Source organism: Muscardinus avellanarius (genome assembly GCF_963383645.1).
Source record: "Muscardinus avellanarius genome assembly, chromosome: 16".
NCBI classification, from domain to species: domain Eukaryota; kingdom Metazoa; phylum Chordata; class Mammalia; order Rodentia; family Gliridae; genus Muscardinus; species Muscardinus avellanarius.
Window position 1 is genome coordinate 936102 of NC_137802.1, and position 18820 is coordinate 954921.

General features: G+C 62.2%; 1 protein-coding gene across 1 annotated transcript in view; it reads right to left on the reverse strand.

The window, feature by feature from the left end:
• Positions 1–18820, reverse strand: part of KDM4B (lysine demethylase 4B) — a gene marked incomplete at both ends in the record, with an annotated part of 64362 nt that overhangs the window by 24038 nt on the left and 21504 nt on the right. The window contains 2 exons of the mRNA XM_080712859.1: positions 13195–13332; positions 16725–16828. Coding sequence (XP_080568985.1) covers positions 13195–13332; positions 16725–16828 — 242 coding nt within the window. The remainder of the gene's footprint in view (positions 1–13194; positions 13333–16724; positions 16829–18820) is intronic.

Here is an 18820-nt window from a genome sequence, read left to right on the forward strand (position 1 = left end):
GGAGACAGAGCCGCTGCAGCCTCGCTCCCCCGGGCCCGCTGTGGCTGGCCGCGAGCACCCCAGAGCCCTGCGCCTCGGGACAGCCCCGGGCCAGCAGGTAGGAAAGTCTCCCCACGGCCATGCGTGAGGATGACAGCATCGCAGGTCCCGAGGGCACAGGGGAGGAGGGCACAGGGGAGGACCCAAGACACACGGCGCTGCTCTCCTCTCTCTCTCTCTCTTTTTTTTTTGTACTGGCAATGGAACCCAGGGGCATTCTACCTCAGAGCTCCACCCCCAGCCCTATTTTTCTTCTTTACTTTGAAACAAGGTCTCACTAAGTTGCAAAGGGCCTAAGTAGCTGAGGCTGGCCGCAAACCATGATCCTCCTGTCCCAGCCTCCCAAATGCTGGGATGACAAGCATGGCCACAACGCCCCGCTCCCCAGCTCTGTTTTTTATTATTTATTTTAACACAGGGTCTCAAGCCGGGCGTGGTGGTACACACCTGCAATCCCAGCATTCGGAGGCAGAGACAGAGGGTCGCAGCTTGTGGACAGGACAGCCTCAGCTACTTAGCAATGCCCTTCACAACTCAGACCCAGTTTCAAAAATAAAAAGACAGCTGGGCATGGTGGCGCACGCTTGTAATCCCCACACTTGGGAGGCCGAGACAGGAGGATCGTACAGGTTTGAAGCCAGCTTCAGCTGGCTTAAGAGACCCTGTTTCCAAATAAAATATAAAATAGGTCTGGGAGTGTAGCTCAGAGGTAGAAGGCCCCTGGGTTCCATTCTCAGTACCGGCAATAAATAAATAAATAAATAATAACTAAAATAAAATAAAAAGACAAAAAGATAGGGCTGGGGGCGTAGCTTGGAGTTACAATGCCCCTGGGTTCCATCCCCAGTACCACAAAAATAAAATAAAATAAAATAAAACAGGGTCTCACTAAAGTTCAGGAGGCCTCACCACGCAGCCGAGTCTGGCTGCGAACCTGTGATCCTCCTGTCTTGGCCTCCCAAGTATGGGATGGCGGGCGTGTGCCACCACTACTGGCTCACAGCGCTGCTATTTGTTTTTGTTTTATTTATTTATTTATTTATTTTTGGTGGTACTGGGGTTCCTGGAAGCCCTTCCACCTCCGGGCTACACTCCCAGACCTATTTTTACATTTTTATTTGGAAACAGGGTCTCCTAAGCCAGCACACGCGGCTGGCTTCGAACCTGTGCGATCCTCCTGTCTCTGCCTCCCAAGCGCGGGGATTACAAGCGTGCGCCACCGCGCCCGGCACAGCGCTGCTATTTGAAGGCTGCACCCTCCCGTGGGCCTTGCCATGGGGAAGCCACCTCAGCCACAGGGGCTGGGAGCTGCTGGAGAGGGCGCCGGGGCCTGGGAGTCCCAGGCCGTGCGGCTGCAGCCTGCGCCCAAGTGCCTCGGCACACAGGTCTCCGGTGGACACGCAAACGCCTGGCAGGGCCCCACTCGCACGAGCAAACTCTCGATGAGGATGAGCTGAGGCTCGTGCGCTGACTCCAGCGGCCCTGCTGGCCACCTGCCCCAGGCCGCTGCCCTCGGGCCAGGCCTCAGGTCACCTGCAACACGCACAGCTGCGCAGGACGCTGCACCGTGAGCTGGTGACACCGGGAGCTTTGGGCCCACTGTGAGCAAGCTAGAGGGGAAGGGCCCGGGAAGCTGCAAGCTGGGTGCCCGCCCTCGCCTCTCAGCGGCCCGGGAGCGCACGGGCATCACAGACACACTGTAAATGAACAAACAGGGCAGGCCTTTATCTACAGAGGATACAGCGGGCCTGGACGTCCCCGCAGGAGGCCGCGGGGTGCACAGCCCTGCCTCGAGCCCCGGAAGCTTCTGCCTCCATCAGATCCGCTGGCGTGCAGTGGCTGCTCGGTCCTCAGGGCCACCTGCTGCCACCTGGCCTCTTCACAGAGGTGACAGGGCTGAGGGAAGCTGAAAGGGCCTTTCGGGCAGGGGCTGAGCCCGCTGGCACTCTCAACTGCACACTCCCTCTTGCAGCTGGGCATGGGAGCACAATCTGCGATCCCAGTACTTGGGAGCCGAGAGAGGGGAATCACAGGCTCAGAACCCAATGGAGGTTCTGCGCCCATGGAGCCCAGCGCCCACGCTGGGGTGGGAGGCCCTGCTGCTCCCCGCCCGCCCTTGCCGCCCAGGGCAGCTGCAACAGCTCCCCGGACCCTGCAGGGATCAGGGACAGCAGGACCAGGCCATGCCCAGGAGGAGGGAAGAGCTGTGGCCACGACCTGCAGCCAACACAGTTCACGTGAGGAGGAGCGGGCCGGAGGCGAGGCGGCGGCGCCATGCGGAGGCGGCGAACGTGGGTGGCCGGGGCGGTGTCCCCGGCTCCTGAGCCATCTGCAGCCTCCCCAGGGTCACCGCCGCCAGCAGCAGCGTAAGGGAACTGGATATATACATATATTTTGGTGGTATTGGGGTTCCTGGAAGCCCTTCTACCTCCGGGCTACACTCCCAGACCTATTTCATATTTTTATTTAGAAACAGGGTCTCCTAAGCCAGCGCGGCTGGCTTCGAACCTGCGCAATCCTCCTGTCTCCGCCTCCCCAGCGCGGGGATTACAAGCATGCGCCACCACGCCTGGCAGGGAAACTGTCCTGAGTGGCTTCACAGACTGCATCTGTGAACGCCTGTGCCTGGAGGGGGGTGGCGCAGATGCGCTCCGGGGAGCAGATCACGGTGCCTGGAGCCCGGCCAGGGCTGGGGCGATTCTGGCACATCCTCTGCCAGGGCTGAAGACACCCGACAGGACAGCGTTATGCACAGCCCGTCCCAGCTCCATCCAGCCCTGGAGGCCAGAGGCTGTGGGAACACACACAACCGTCCCGTGGCTCTGCAGAGCTCCTGGAGGGGCAGCAGGCCGGGGCGGGTGGGAGGTCAGGCCACGGGCAGGGACAGCCAGCCTTGTGGGCGAGATGTGCAGTCACTGAGTGCTGAGCGGCTGGCAGAGGGCGCGAGGCCGGCGGCACCTAGCTCGGCTCCCCTCATCTGAGGGACGAACATGCAGAGCAGTAGGCTGGCACCTGTTGTCCCCACGGGCACCGGAGCCCGGCCTCATGTGGCCTTTCCAGCCGCCCTTCCTGCTGGCTGCCGGGAAGGGCCGGCGGGAGCCTGGGGTGGGCTCGACCCACCACTCAGCAGGGTGCTGGCCAGTGGGCCGGTGGGGCAGCTGTCCCGGGAGCCCAGGAGCCAGCGTGGCACAGAGGGCAGTGTCCTACCCACCCGACTCAAGGCAGGCAGTCGGTGACTCCAAGGGGCCCAGGGCCCTCTGGCATGGTACAGGAGCAGCAAGCTGCAGGACTCAGGGGCCCCCTCAGCGGCGAGCGGCCCCACCAGCACCTGCCCTGCCCTGGGGTCTCTTTGGCTTGGCTTGTGGGGGCAGCCTGCCCTCTGTAGCTTCCTGGGCTCACAGCTCCCAGTGCCCGTGATGCCAGCCTGCGATGGGAGCCGCCCTTGGCGATCCTGACGCTGCAGGATGAACAGGCTCTGTGGTGCCTGGCGTCAAGAGGCGCCTGGCAGCCCGCAGCGTGCACCTCAGAGAGCCCTGGCCAGCCGGCCCACCACGCCAGCCGTGTTCATCAGCAGACGAGCGTCCTGGCGCTGGGGCTCAGGAAGGTGCGCAGGCAGAGCGCCTCACAGCAGGCGGCGGAGGGGAAGGCCTCGACCACCACAGCCCCGCACAGGCCTCGCAGACGCCGGGCCGGCGGCAGAGGGAGGGGTAGGCATGCTCCCGGGGGCAGCGGGCACACGCGGTGCAGCTCCTGGTGCCTGGGGCTGCCTGTGCCACCGAGGAGCTCGTGGAGGAGATGGTCAGACAACAGCGCTCGGCTGTGGTGCTGCAAGAGAAACGCCTGCAGGAGCCCGGCCGTGCATCCAGCCACCGTAGCGGGCGCAGCGAACAGGCAGCTACGAAGGGCCGCAGTCCAGGGCCGGGCTGGGGCAGGGCGCCCTTGCGACGCCTGGTATCCAGGGGTGTGCAGAGTGTGTGGCCGTGAGTAGCTGCCCCAAACCCAGCACTGGCAGCCCTCGGGGCCCAGACGGCGCCCCCTGCTCACAGGTCACAGGGCAGGGCCACCAGCCGTCCTCACTCACATCCCACCCGCCCACAGGACCGTGGCCAGCGTGGCGCCACGCTGCGGGCTGGTTCCAGGGTGTGGCCGCATCTCCCTGCACTTTGAAGCAAAGTGACCGTCACCTACCCGCAGGGACGAGTGTCCTGCAGGTAACTGTCCACGGCACTGCACAGTGGACCTCGTCACTCGTCCACCGCGCCTCGCTGCTGCTGCACTGCACCCCAAGGAGCCCAGGCAGGAGCCACTGGCTAGGTGGGCTCTGTGCCTGGCTCCAGCAGAGGTCCGGGGCAGCTGCAGGCTGGAGAAGGTGAGGGGACAACCCGCCCCAGGGCTGCTCACCTGCCACGCCCCACCTGGGCAGCCCCGTGAGGCTGGGGCTGGCTGAGTCAGCACCATCTCCTACCGGGAAGCACACCCCGCCGGTTACATGGCCCTCTCCCCAGCAGAGGGTCACGCCAGGCCAGGTCCCCAAGCCTGTTGTCCTGGGCTCAGTGGTTCAGAAATTGTCCTTTTTTTTTCTTTTTGTGGTACTGGGGAATGGAACCCAGAGGCATTCTATCTTAGCATTACACCCCCAACCCAACTTTTTTATTTGAGGTACTGGGGATGGAACCCAGGGGCATTCTACCTCCGAGTGACTGCCCCTGCCCTATTTTTCACTCTTTATTTTGAAACAGGATCTCACTGAGTTACAAAGGGCCTAAGTAGCTGACGCTGTCTGTGAACCACCATCCTCTGGCCTCAGCCTCCCAATGCTGGGATTACAAGCGTGCGCCGCCATGCCCGGCTCTATTTCATTTCAAAAAGGGTCTTGCTAAGCTGCCAGCTGGCCTCAAGGCCTCCTGAGTCCCTGCTCGGCGCCACCCTCAATCTTGCCGGCTGGGAAGGTCCCGGGTGCGGAGTCTGGCTGCACCAGGTCCTGCCCTGCGCCCTGCTGGGCGTCTGCTCCTGCGGCCAGCTAAGCAAGGACAGTTCCGGCTGCGCTGCCTGGAGCCCAGGGGTCCGACACGCCACATCTTCTCACTTACCCAGCACTGAGTGTTAATCGGGGGCCATCAGTTTTGAGACTGAACAGGTACTGGGCTTGGCACATGCTAAGAGCCTGGTGGGAATGGAGGCGCAGCGGCACCGAGAGGAAATTACTACGGGAGCTCAGCAAAGCCATCAGCCCAGATAGCGCCTGGCGGGCTGTGCAGCTCAGTCTCAGCGCCGCACGCCGGCCTGCAAATGGACGCGGGAACCAGGGCGGAACATTGAGGACGCACGCCGCGGGCGGGCGCGCCAGCAGGGGCGGTGACCCAAGGCTGCTGCGCTGCTATGCCGTGCCAGGGCAGGAGGCGGACTCGGGGTGGCCCAGCATCACCGCGTCAGGCCGTCCCGTGTGGGGCGAAGGGGCCCTGGGGACCCAGTGGGCGGGAGGCAGGGGTGGCTGCCATGTCCCTGTGCGGGGCCTCCCTCTACCCGGCATGCCTCGGGCTCCACTCCTCGCTTCTCTAAAGTATGTGGTGCCACCACGGTGCAGACGTGGCCACGCCGAGGCCCTGCACCCTCTCTGCATACACTGCCCTCAAGCACCACCCAAAAACACAGCTACCAGATGCCCCTCCGCCCGCAGCCCCACCCTCCCTGCCCAGGGCCTCCCTGGCTCCCTGCTGAGAGCCAGGCCCCCAGGGAAGCTGAGCTGCTGGGCAGGTGGAGTGCCCCTTGGGTGCCACATCTGACAGGCTTCGGGCTGTGCCGACTTGGTCAAGGCATGAAGCCAGGGAGAAGAGGGCGCACCGGGGCAGGATGGTCCGAGCGCTTTAAGCTACCTGGTCTGAGGACTGGGTTTTGCAGTGCCAGATATGGACCCCACATTGAAAGGGCAGCACCAACTCCCAGCGCCCCCTACCCAGCACTGCCCCAGTGCGACCCCTCCTCCTGGCCCTTCTCTTCCTCTGGATCGCTTCTCTTCCGCATCTCCACATCCCCACATCCTCCCAGCAACCCAGGGGCGGCGCTCAGCAGCCGTACGCACAAGGGCATGGGTGCATGTAGCCATCTGCCGTGGGGCAGGCGCCGGGCACTTGCGCCCACGGGGTGTTAACCCCGCAGAGTGGACAGAAAGCTCAAGGAGCAGCGTCTATGCTGGCAGCTCGGCCCCGTTTCTGATGTCATTCCCAGCACTGCAGTGGGAGCTGATAACAAACCAGCTCATTAGGAAATCTGCTAGAAACCCGCACAGCGCTTCACAAACAAAACAATTAGCACCGGCTCCCCGGGCTCTGAGCGCCAGGCCCCGGCCCTGCTCCCCCCCCACACAGACGCAGCTCCCGCAGCCCGGCCGCCCGGCTTCCCCGCACGCAGCGGTAGTCCACGCCGGGCCCGCCTCCGGTCCACAGCGCCGCAGGGCTGATGAACCATGGGTGGTGCCAAGTGCTGCAGAGAGCAGGAGGCCGCCCTGGGTGCGGAGCCTCGCACTGACGATGGGGAAACTGAGGCGCGGGGCCTCCCGGACCAGTGCTCCAAAGCCGCTCCACGACCCGTCCTCAAGGGGAGGCACTGCTGGGGACACGCGGGGCCCCCAGGAGGCCGCCCTAGCGACCTGCTCTAACCCCTGCACCCGCTGTGCAGCAGAGGAGAGGCTCCGCCCTGAGCTGCTCCTCCCTGCCTCAGCACCCTGAGACACGCGGCCCCGTCCTGCGAGGAGAGTCCAGCTCTCTCCAATCATGCTGCGTGGCAGTGGCTACAGCCCGGAGACAAACTGTCCATGCAGGACAGCAGAAAAGCCTGGGCTGGGTCACCCGCGCTCCCCTCCGCCCCAACCACAGCCACCCGCTGTGCTCCAGAAAAAGCCCGGCCTGCGCGCGGGCTCTGCAGGGGCCCTGCCCCCCCCCCCCCCCCCCCCCGGCGTCTGGAGCTGTTACAGCCTCCTGGCCTGGGTGGCTGGTGGCAGCGACACTGCTCAGAGCTTACGGTCCCAGAGCCCGCCCGGGACACCTTCCGGGCTGCTCAGCATCATGTCCAGGCCATCGCTCTTCCAGCCCGCGGTTCCAGACACAGCATGAGCGAAGGGTCAGGGTGCAGAGTCCAGCGCGGACACCAGGCACAAGAGCCCACGCACGGCCTCACAGCGGGCCCTCCCAGGACTTGGAAACCGGGAGCTCACACAGCCAGACGCGTGACAGGGAAGATCGGGGAAGAGAAAAGGGAAAACATATTTGGCAAAGCAATCTGCAGCCAACTCCGCACCCAGGCCATGAGGCCATAAATCAGGGGGCTCGTGAGGCAGAGACGGTGCAGGCGCACGGCTCGGGCACAGGAGTCAGGGTGCAGGCCTCCAGCGCACCTCCCTTGGGCTCTGGGCTGATCACCAGCGCAGGCACGTCGCCCCTAACGGAAGGGGCGTGCTGCCCTGCTCTCAGTAACTGAGCTCAGTCACGAGGGCTGGGGGCCAAGCGCCCCTCCTTCCTGCCAGGCTGCAGCCTGGACGTGGGAGGGCTGCGGGTTCCTAGAGCGCTCCTTGCCATCTGAGGCCACCCCTCCGGCCTCCAGAGCTGGAGCTCTCGGGGCCCAGCACTCAGCAGCCGGCAACTAGACCGCAGACAGAACCAGCCACGGCCGCAATCCCACGCGTGGCCGCACCCCAGCCACTCAGCCCAGCGAGTGGTGATGCAGGCACTGCCATGTCCCCAGCTCCCGGAAGGGCCCTGCCCACGGGGCACGAGCTGTGCCAGCACACCCGCTGCGCTGGGCCTGGGCTGTGAGCCGAGCTAATCGACCGCGCCGGGCGGCCTTGGGAGCCCAGGTCAAGTCCAGCCCCAAAGAGGCTGCGCACACTTCACCCTCCCGAGCCAGCGGGAGCGCCTCTGATCCCATCAGCCACCCTGCTGCAAAGCCTGTCCACTTGAGCGTGCGTCCAGGGGCCAGCACACCCAGCCAGGAGACTGCCCGGCGGGGCGGGGCGTCCCTGGGGCCACCCACAGTTGTGAGCATTTTGCTTTTCTCTTTTGGGGGTTATTGGGGATTGGCCATTCTACCCGAGCTACCTCCCAGGCCTGTTTGATTTTTTATTTGAAAACAAGGGCTACATTGCTGAGAACCTCATTAAACAAGAGGCTGGCTTTGAACCTGTGCTCCTCCTGTCTTAGCCTCCAAGTACTAGGATTACATGCGTGTGCCACCATGCCCGGCATAATTGTTTTCAAACAGTATATCTAAAATTATGATGAGCAGGACTCTTACAGGCTTACTGAGATATAATTCACAAGTCACCTATGTCAGCCAGGCATGGAGGCACAGCACACCCGTGTCATCCCAGTTCTTGGGAGGCTGAGACAGGAGGATTATAGGTTGGCGGCCAGCCTTAGGAACTTAGTGAGGCCCTCTGCATCTAAATGAGACCCTGTTTCTAAATAAAGCATAAAATAGGGCTGGGGGTGTAGCATGGAGCAGAATGCCCCTGGGTTCCACCCTAGTACCGCACACGCACAAAAACGCAGTCACCTGATCCCGTCATTTTCTGAATACCAACGGACTGGTATATCCCCCCCCCAAAGTCAGCCTGCCCTCACCGCCCCTAGAAGCCCACCCTGAGCACTGCCCTCGCAGCCCGGCACGCACGCACCCACCCCGTCCTGGACACTCCCGTCCACAGAGGCGCACCGAGGGGCCTGTGCCTGGCTCTCCACCCGGCACGCCGTCCTCGGGGCCCCACCGCCCTGCCGAGCAAGTGGGTGCAGGCGCATCTCTGACAGCACAGCTCCTCCCTGACTTCCGCTGGCTGGGGGCCGGCCCCTGCGCCCCGTCTCAAGGATGTCCCCATCCCTCATCCCCTTGGGACCTCGCAGCCCTGCTCGGTCCTCCTGGCCAGGTCAAGGCTGGACTCCGGTGGACTGTGCAGGCTGGCCGTGAAGCTGAGTGAGTCTGGGACTCTCACTCCAGCGGCCGGCAGCTTCCACCGTACTGCCAGCACAAAAACAACAGATGGACAGACAGACAAGGGCATGGGCGTCGGGATCCTGGGAAGCTGAAGGTGAGACAACCAATAAATCAAACAGTCCCGAAGACACAGAGCAGAGCCAGGCCTGCAGGCGCACACCCGTGATCCCAGGACTCGGGAGGCTAGGGCAAGAGGGGCCAGTGTTTGAGGCCAGCCTTAGCAATTTGGTGAGGCTCTTGGCAACCTAGAGACCTTAGGGAACTTGGCACGGCCCTGTTTCAAAACAAGAAAAAAGGATTGTGCGTGTGTGGTATGGGAAGCCATTAAGGTTTTCCCCTAAAAGAATATTTCTACTCACTGACTGTTCTTCACCCAGAGTCAACAAGGTTTGGGTCATAGAAGGTTCAAAGGAAAAGGTCTGAGAGAAGTCAGGTGGTGATGGCAGGAGGGTGCTGACTGACCAACTGCAATGTGTGGGCTTTGGATTGGTCTCTATTGTATTCTGGTGGTGACAGCACGAGGATACCGATTGACCTGTAACTCTAAAAATACCTCTAAGTGGGCCCAATAGAGAATATTGACCCAGGAGCAGGGGTCGGCCAGTAGAGATAGTAGGCTGGCACCCCCCCCCCATGTTAGAATTAAAAAATTCCTGGAATCAAAGTCTTAAGACTTGAATTCTTCATCCTCACGCCTCTCTTCGGAACCGTTCCTTTGCCAGCTGGCTCCGGCAGTGCGGTCCTGGGGATGGAACTCAGGGCATTCTACCTCCGAGCTGCACCCTCAGCCCTAATTTACTCTTTTGTTTTGTTTTTTCTGGTGGTCCTGGGGTTCCTGGAAATCCTTCTACCTCCGGGCTGCACTCCCAGGCCCATTTTATACTTTCTTTTTATTTGGAAACAGGGTCTCCTAAGCCAGCGCAGCTGGCGTAGAACCTGCGCCATCCTCCTGTCTCCGCCTCCCAAGCACAGGGATGACAAGCGTGCGCCACCACGCCCAGCTAATCTTTTGTTTAAAAAGGGTCTCACTAAGTTGTGGAGGGCCTCACTAAATTGCGAAAGCTAAAAGCTGGCCGCCGTGAACCGGCGATCCCCATCTCAGGCTCCCCAGTACTGGATTTACGAGCGTGTTTCACAATGCCTGGCTCAAGAAAAAAAATTTAAAGAGCTGAGTGGGAGCTGGGTGCCGCGGTGCACACCTGTCATCCCAGTGCTGCCCGGCTCTCGGGAGGGCCAAAGGTTCAAAGCCAGCTTCAGCACTTTAGTGAGAGCCTGTTTCAAAACAAAAAGTAAAATACGGCTAGAGGTGGAACTCAGAAGTAAAATTCCAGGGTCTAATCCCCGCACCACAGGAAGGGGCGCTAAGGAAGTACCTGAGAGGCAGCGGCCCCGGTCCAATCCCCAGCACCGAAAGAAAACAGAGTACAGAGCGCCAGTGCCCTGGGGCCTCCCGGCCTGTGCGCGCCGCCCAAGGCGGGGCGCTGGGGCTCCCCGTCAGTCGGCGCGTTCCCGGCGTGAGGCCCGCTGGCGGCTGGCGGCCTGGCCACGCGGGGCCGAGGAGCTCCGCCGCGCCCGTCTCCGCTCGCTGCGGCTACTTACTCTGTAATTTCACGCTCCGCCGCCAACAGAGCACCGTGGAGGCCCACGGAGGCGGCTCCTCCCAAAGTCGCTGGTCTGTGAACACACGGCTGAGCCCCAAATTGCCTTTATTATCTAGGCCGTCCCCCCGGCGCGCGGCTTCGGCTGACAGCCGCAGGACGAGCCAGGCTGGGCTCGCAGCGCAATCCCGCGTGGACGGGCCTCCCCGCGTGTGCCGGTCACAGCGTGGCCGCCACACCTGGCCACATCGGGGGAGTCCTGCCTGCAGGACAGCCTTCATCCACTATTTATTAGCACTGAGGACTGAACCCGGGGGCGTTCTACCTCCGAACTACACCCCCAGCCCACCTCCTTTTCTTATTTTTTTATTTTTACTTTTTGCAGTACTGGGGATGGAACCCAGGGGCATTTTACTGCCAAGTGACAACCTCAGCCCTATTTTATTCTTTATTTTGAAATATGGTCTCAATGAGTTGCTGAGGACCTCACTAAGTAGCTGAGGCTGGCCGCGAAACGCGATCCTCCTGTTTCAGCCTCCTGAATGCTAGGATGACAAGCGTCTGCCACAATGTCCAGCTTATTTTTTTATATCTTTATTTTATTTTTATTTTTGGTGGTACTGGGGATGGAACCCTTGTACCTCCGGGCAACACTCCCAGACCTGTTTTATATTTTATTTGGAAACAGGTCTCTTAAGCCAGTGAGGCTGGCTTCAAACCCGCGCAATCCTCCTGTCTCCGCCTCCCAAGCCCCAAGCGCAGGGATTACAAGCGTGCGCCACCACGCCCGGGTTATTTTATTTTATTTATTTATTTTTTGCGGGTCTGGGGAATAAACCCAGGGGCATCAACCTCCAAGCTACACCCACTGCCCTATTTTTTATTCTTTATTTTGAAACAGGGTCTCACTAAGTTGCAGACGGCATCGCTAGCTGAGGCTGTCCGTGAACTGGAATCCTCCGGTCTCAGCCTCCAGAATGCTGGGATGACAAGCGTGCGCCACTACACCTGGCTTCGGCTTTTTTTTTTTTTTTTTTTTTTTTTTTTGAAACAGGGTCTCACTAAGTAGCTGAGGCTGGCTGCAAACCCGCAATCCTCCTGTCTCAGCCTCCCAAGCACTGGATGACAGGCATGCACCACGGCACCCAGGTAAGAGCTTCTTTTAGCCAAGCTCGGTGTCTTCAAAGACAAGCCTGCTGGAGCTCTGCACTGGCGCCCTGGGGCGCGTCTGCAGGCTTCCTCAGACACCCCTTCCTTTCCAATTAGAACGCGCGCCGGGGCGCACAGGCGCGCACCACCGGCCTTGTACACAGCAAGCCCTGGCTTCCGTCCCCGGCACCACCAGGGGTAAAAACAAAAGCCCACACCAAAACAAGGTACAGCGCAACGGTAAAGACGACGGCGGGAGGCTAGAAAAGCAAGGGCGGCCCCTCCAGCCCAGCGCCCCGCCACCTGCGAAGCGCTCAGTTCCCCAGCAGCCAAGTTAAAAAGAAAGCTAAAGTCACTGCAAGAATGAATTGTGAAGCCGGGCGTGGTGGCGCACGCTTGTAATTCCAGTGCTTGGGAGGCTGAGACAGGAGAATCGCGAGTTCGAAGCCAGCCTCAGCAACTTAGTGAGGCTCTCAGCAACTTAATGAGACCTTGTTTCCAAATAAAATATAAAATAGGTCTGGAGGTGTAGCTCGGAGGTAGAAGGCCCCTGGGTTCCATCCTCAGCATCGCCAAAAAAAAAAGTATTTTGTTTAAGCCAGTACACCTAAACCTACAAGCCTACATAAGCAAAAGGCCGGGCCCACGCGGGCATGTGCCATTCCGGGTCCACACGGCGCCATTCCTCACCACACGGAGCCTTGAGGTCTTGGCCTGAGGACGGTGGCGCCTCATGCTGGCGAGGACAGAAGGCCCGGCCTGGGGGCAGAGCCAGCCCCTGCCCTGGGAGCAGGTAGTCGCCTGCAGGAGAGCCCGCCCGCCGTGCCGCCACCCTTCCTGCCACCCCTCCTCCGCCAGACACAGCAGCCCGTGGCCTCTGGCTGTCGACAGACCGCTCAGATGGGAGCAGAGCTCAGAGGAGTCAGAACTCGCACTGGGCTGGGTCTCGCAAGGCCAAGAACAGCAGCCGCTGGGAGCCGCCATCCAGGTGGTCACCTCGTCTCCCATGACCCCAGGGCCCCCACGAGCAGGGCTGGTCCCAACACTGCCCCGGGCCACCACGGAAAAGCCCGCGAGCAAGCTGGCGAGAAGCAGCAGAGCAGATGTGGCCCAGCGGCACTCACAAGCGACCATCACCTAGCCAGAAGAAAACTCCCCAGCCCGGGCTGCAGGCCACCTGGGGCTGGCCGGGGGCAGGCGATGCCAGCCGGGGAGAGCGCAGCCAAGACAGCCAGGCACGGGCTGGCCAAGCCCAGGACCATCAGGCCACCATGCCGGGGCGCAGGAGCAGAACACGCTGGAGACCTGGCCACCACGCGGGCCCTGCCTGGACCCTCCCACCTGCAGGCCACGAGCGTTCTGGGGCCCGGGCCAGGCACAGCCGCCTCCCCACCACGAGGCCTGAAGACGCGCGGCGCCTCCCTACCTGTGTGGCCACCTTGCCATAGTCAATCCAGCGCAGCGTGGCGAAGTTGGTGGACTCGGCGCAGTTGAAGCCGTGGTTGAAGCCTGCGTGGTAGCCATAGGGAAAGGTGATCATGAACTCCCCAGCCTCCTGCGTGATCTGAGGGGAGAGCGGGCAGGTAAGGAGGCGCCCGTGCCGCCAGCGGAGACACGGAGCCCGCGTCCAGAGCAGGCCCGGAGCCGTGAGCTCCAGCCGCGTTCCCCACACACTCAGGCTCCGCCTGGGGCACCTCGGCCTCGAGGAGCCCTGTGGCTCAGGTGGGTGGGCGCCGGGGGAAGGGCGACACCCAGAGCAACAGGCCCAGCAGCAGCAGCTGTGCGCACTTGGCATGCCGGCCGGGGTCCCAGCTCGTCACCGTCAGGGCGTGGATCTTCCCCTGGACCCCAGGAAGTGGTCCTGAAGCGGTCACCACGACCCAAGGAACATCGCAGCATGCAGGGGGACTCAGTGTCCCCAGCTACGACCACATCAGTTCCAATGGCCCAGCAGACCCTCGTCTCTGCCACCGAGCCTGAGGCATCATTGAGGAGAGGTGGAGCTCCTCCCAGTGCTGGGCACAGTCCTCCCTGGGGACCCTGCTTCCAGGGCAGGGTGTCCCCCCCTGATCACTCTGCTGTGGACTGCTGGGCCCATCGTGAAGCCCTTCAAAAGGCCCATGTCCACAGAGTGTTGGCATGGAGCCAGGGGCCTGCTCCCACAGGCCAGCTCCCGGGCAAAGGTTGGGGCAGGGCTCTCTCTGAAGCCGGCCACACGGCCTGCAGAGCCAGGCAAGAGCACCGGCACAGCCAGGGGCCCCGGGCGCCCAAGGGGAGAGCGCTGCTCCATCCGGGACAGGGTCCGTCCCCTTCCCCATCGACGTGCACGCGTCACCCTCGGGGTGCTGTCCGTCCTTCCGCACCGCACGAGCCGGCAGCAGGGCTCGCTGAAGCGGCTCTCGGCCCAGGCCAGGCCTCCCCTCTGGGCAGGCAGTGAGCGCAGCCGGCGCTGGGCCAGCCACGGCTCGGTGTCCGCGCCCACGGGTGGTGCCCAGAGCGGCAGCACCCTCGCCGCTGCCCCTCACAGGCAAGCGCGCCTCCTGCTTTCTTATTAGCGCACCGCGGGCTGGCCCGGGGGCGTTCCAGCCCTAGTTTACTCCCACTTCGAATCAAGGCTTCGCTAGGTCGCTGAGGCTGGCTGCAGACCTGTGATCCTCCCGTGTCAGCCTCCCCAGCACCGGGAGGACAGGCATGCGCCACTGCGCCCGGCTGGTGCCTGGGTTTGGCTGCGCCCCTGACCACGCAGCGTCTCTCCCTGGTCTCGTGAGCACTGAAGGCCGAGTCCTCTGGGTCACTCCCAATCCCCTTTCACATAACGTCTGTTCAGACTTCTCCTAGCGCTTACTGGGTCTTCACTTCCTACTGCCAGTCGGTGGGTGTCCTCAGACGGCTGACGTGAGTTTATCCCCCCGGGTAGAGGAGCAGAAATCAAAGCGTTGGATTCACTTCAGGAGCCAAGGAAAACTAGACTCCTGGCGGGCTTGGAGGAGGTGCAGGAGACGGGCCGAGGCGCGGCGCGGAGCCACTGCATCAGCAGTCAATCCAGGCTTCCGCAGCCTGGAGAGCCGGCCCTGACAACACTACTTGTCTTTTCGAATAATTAATTGCTCCAATCAAGGACAGCCAGAGTGCATTGAGTTATGTTTGAAGTTCCTGTCCAAGTGACAGCTACACGCGGAGGGACGGGGCAGGCGGCAGGAGAACTCACGGGTGTCCCCGGGGCCCCAGTGACCGCCGTCCACGGCCAGGGTCCTCCCGCCCGCGTCTGTGCCTCGCTCGGCCCCACGTGACCAGCTGGTGAAGCTGTGTCCACGTGAAGGCCAGTTGGGGAAGTGAGGTATAACTCCTCGCTTTCTTGGCCCGTTGGTGCTGACCAATGGGCTATTTATTTATTTATTTAATTATTTTTTATTTATTTTGGTGGTACTGAGGTTCCTGGAAGCTCTTCTACCTACAGGCTACGCTCCCAGACCTATTTTTACATTTTTTTATTTGGAAACAGGGTCTCCTAAGCCAGCGCACGCGGCTGGCTTCGAACCTGCGCGATCCTCCTGTCTCTGCCTCCCAAACGCGGGGATGACAAGCATGCGCCACCACGCCCGGCTCCAATGGGCTTTTTAAAGGCCTGCTGACTCTTCCTCTTTTTATTTTATTTTTGTGGTACTGGGGATTGAACCCGGGGCATTTTACCTCTGCACTACACTCCAAGATCTATTTTATTATTTTATTTTGAAACAGGGTCTCACTAAATTCCTGAGAGCCTCACTAAGTTGCTGGGGCTGGCCTTGAACCTGCGCTCCTCCTGTCTCAGCCTCCCAAGTATTGGGATGATAAGCATGCGCCATCCTGGCCAACTCTGACTCTTCCTCTAACCGGCTGGACGCCCCCTCTCTCCCAGAGTGATCCGCATGGTGGAGACCTGGCCTGTGGGCTCACAGCCCCTAGCCAGGGCCTCCTGGGGGCCTGGCCGGGACTCTGCAGCACCCAGCTGACAGCCGGAGGCGGAGGGCAGACAGTGGGGCCCGCTCCAGGACTGAAGGAAACTGGGTACGCATGTGTCCTGCAGAATAGGCAAGGAAGCCCATGGCAGATTACAGAAACAAGCACTGTTAATTATTAAAAAGCTCTGCTATTGATCGGCGTTTCATTGGAGAAGCAAATATCATTACAAAGATTTGTAAGTGGAGTGCAGGGAGCCACGGGCTGGAGGTGGCCCGGGCCCGGGGAGCGAAGCCAGGGCCCAGAAGGAAGGTGTCTGGAGGCCGTCACTGGGTCAGCTGGGGGAGTCGTGCTTGTCATTTCCGTGAGCGACAGTTTCAACCAGAGGAGGGAGGAAACGGGACCCTGCAGCTCCCAGACGGACACGGGCTGCCGCTGCGCCCGCGGACTAGGAGTCAGCCTGACAGGAACAGCGCGAGCGCGAGGGTTGTGATTGAAATGTCAAAAGCAATTTCCGAGTGCCGACACTGGCAGAGAGCGGGAAGGACGGGGGAGTGAGGGGCCTCATCTCAGCACGCTCCCTCCCCCTGACAAATCGCTCTGCAGGGAACCCTCACCGCCAGGCTCCCCAGGCTCCTAGCCTCTGCCTCGCCGGCCTTCAGTTCACCTCCCAGCTTCTGCCTACGCTGGCCCAGAGGTTCTGGGCACAAGCCGCCACCTGAACCACCCGGGGACCCAGCCCACAGTTTCCTGCCCACGGGCCGGGAGCCGGCCTGGGTCCCGGGGCTCCTGCAGCGGGAACTGGCCCTGCGGCACTGCGTACCCGGCCCAGTATGCCCCCTGCCGAGAACGCCAGGGGTTGGCTTGGAGGGGAAGGGAGAAAGGGCCAGCCAAACCCCACCCAGCCAAGCTCCTGCCTCTGGGAAGTTGAGGCCACCTTTGGGGCACCGTCCAGAACCGTCTGGGGCCAAGCAGCCTGTCCCCAGGGCCCTGAGCCCGCCCCCGGCCCACACGCACCCGGCTGAAGGGGATCCCGTACTTCTTCAGGATGATGGGCGAGATGAGGGTCATCTTGTGCCGGAGGAAGGCGTCGCAGCCCTGTGAGCTCCCGGGAAAGAAGCCTAGGGCAGGAGAGACAGATGGGTGAGCGGGCGGCATGGGCCAGGCCACCGCGGTTGAGCACCCCCCCCCACATCTCCACAACAGGTGGGTGCGGCCCGGCCTCTTGGACCAGCCCACTGCACACCCCGAGGGTGCAGTGCAGCCTGGGAGGGCCAGGTGGGGCTGCCCTCCCCCAACCCCAGAGAGCTGCGCTCAGGACCAGCCAGCCCCAGCGCAGTGGGCTCCGAGCAGCCTCCTGCCCCACCACATCCTCATGGCCCGCCACCTGGGGCCACACGGGCAAGGCGACTCGGCGCCCACCCCAGCCGGCAGCACCCAGCCTCCACTCGCTCAGCAGGCAGGCAGACGGCGGCGCCTGCACCCGGGTGCCAGGACTCTCTCTGTCTTCTGAGCAACCACGGACCCCCACACGTTCCCAAGCACAGGCCCCCGCCGGCCGTCAGACCACTCGTTGGCTCAGGGTCACGTCACAGATGTATGACCTGCCAGCTCAGGAACAGCGAGTGTCAGGACCCGGACAGGAGTCCTGCCACGTCCACCCACCGGGCGGGGTGCAGTCCACCTCCTGACGCCTGCTGAGCGGCAGGAAGCCAGCCCTGGCGGCGCGTGGAGCATGAGCTGGAGGGTCCCGTGGCGATGCCCGCTTCCCAAGCTGGCTGCTCACTTTGCAGGCCCGGCCCACCCACCCACGCCGCTGTGCCCCGTCCCTGCCACCGCCAGGGAACCCAGGCTGCCGGGCAGATTATCAAAGGGCGGGCGGGGGCGGGGGCATCGGGCCGCCCCCAGAGCGGGCTCCAGGCCAGGACCTGGCCCTCCCATCTCGGCCTCCCGGGTGCCTGCTGGAGGCGCCCGGGGGAGACAATGGCGAGGCCCTGGCGAGGCTCGAAGGACGAGTCCTGCACCTCTCCTCCGCGCTAAAAGCATTTCAATTAGAATTATGACTGCCTGCCGCGGCCGGGCGCCACCACGGCTCCTCTTTTTAATGCGCGGTTTAAGTGGCGCTCATTAAAGCTCTAATAAAGACGCGCGTTTTAAGTGATTAGCACCAATAATGCGCCAGCACATTAGGCCCTCTCGGCGGCCCGCGGCTCTCCTGGCAGCGCAGCTATTCATTCTCCATGCTAACTGCAGCCCCTCTGCCCATCTCAGCAATGGGTCTGTGCCGCGGGGGCCGGAAGCCAGCCTGGGGAGGAGGCGCCAGGCAGCTCCTAGGCCCCGCCCTCCCCGCCAGGACTGACCCGCTCAACTGCTTCTCAAGACCTCACAGGAAGCCACAGTCTCCCCTGGCGTGCGTCCCGCTCTTCCCATCCTGCCTCCCCGGCCCCAGCACACCGAGGCGGCGGGCTGCTGCTGGCCGCGAGAGCGCGGAGGGGCGTCCCAACAGTGGCCCCTGGAGGCCCCAGCTCTGGGTCTCCACTGGTCTGGGGTCAACCTTTCTTTTCGTTTCTTTCTTTTTTTGTGGTATTAGAGATTGAAGCCAGGGGTATTCTACCTCTAAGCTCCATCCCCAGCCCTATTTTTACCCTTTATTTTGAAACAGGGTCTAAGTTGCGGAGCCCTGACGAGGTATCTGAGGTTGGCCGCAAGCCTGCGATCCTGTCTCAGCCTCTCAAGCACTGGATTACAAGGCTCCGCTTCGGTTTTCTAACAGAGATGCAAGCTGGGTGAGAAGACAGGCCGTGGCTAGAGCAAGGCCTCGCTGAGTGGACAGAAGCTGTGGCCGAGGCCAGGCTTCTCCCAGCGCTGCCAGCTAGCCGCGCCCCAGGCCCAGAGCCGAGGGGACTCTGCAGGTGGGCTGCGTGCAGGGCCTGGGCACGGATCCTCACGAGAGGGGGCAGAGGCTCAGAGGCAGACGGAGACTGGGAGACAATGTGCTTCTGGCTCGAGGATGGAGAAGTGTCCAGCCGAGGCTGCGGCGTCTCCAGCAACGGGAAGAGGCCCTCCCTGAGCGGCCAGGAGGAACCAGCCCTGCCTGCGCCCGGAGCCTGTAA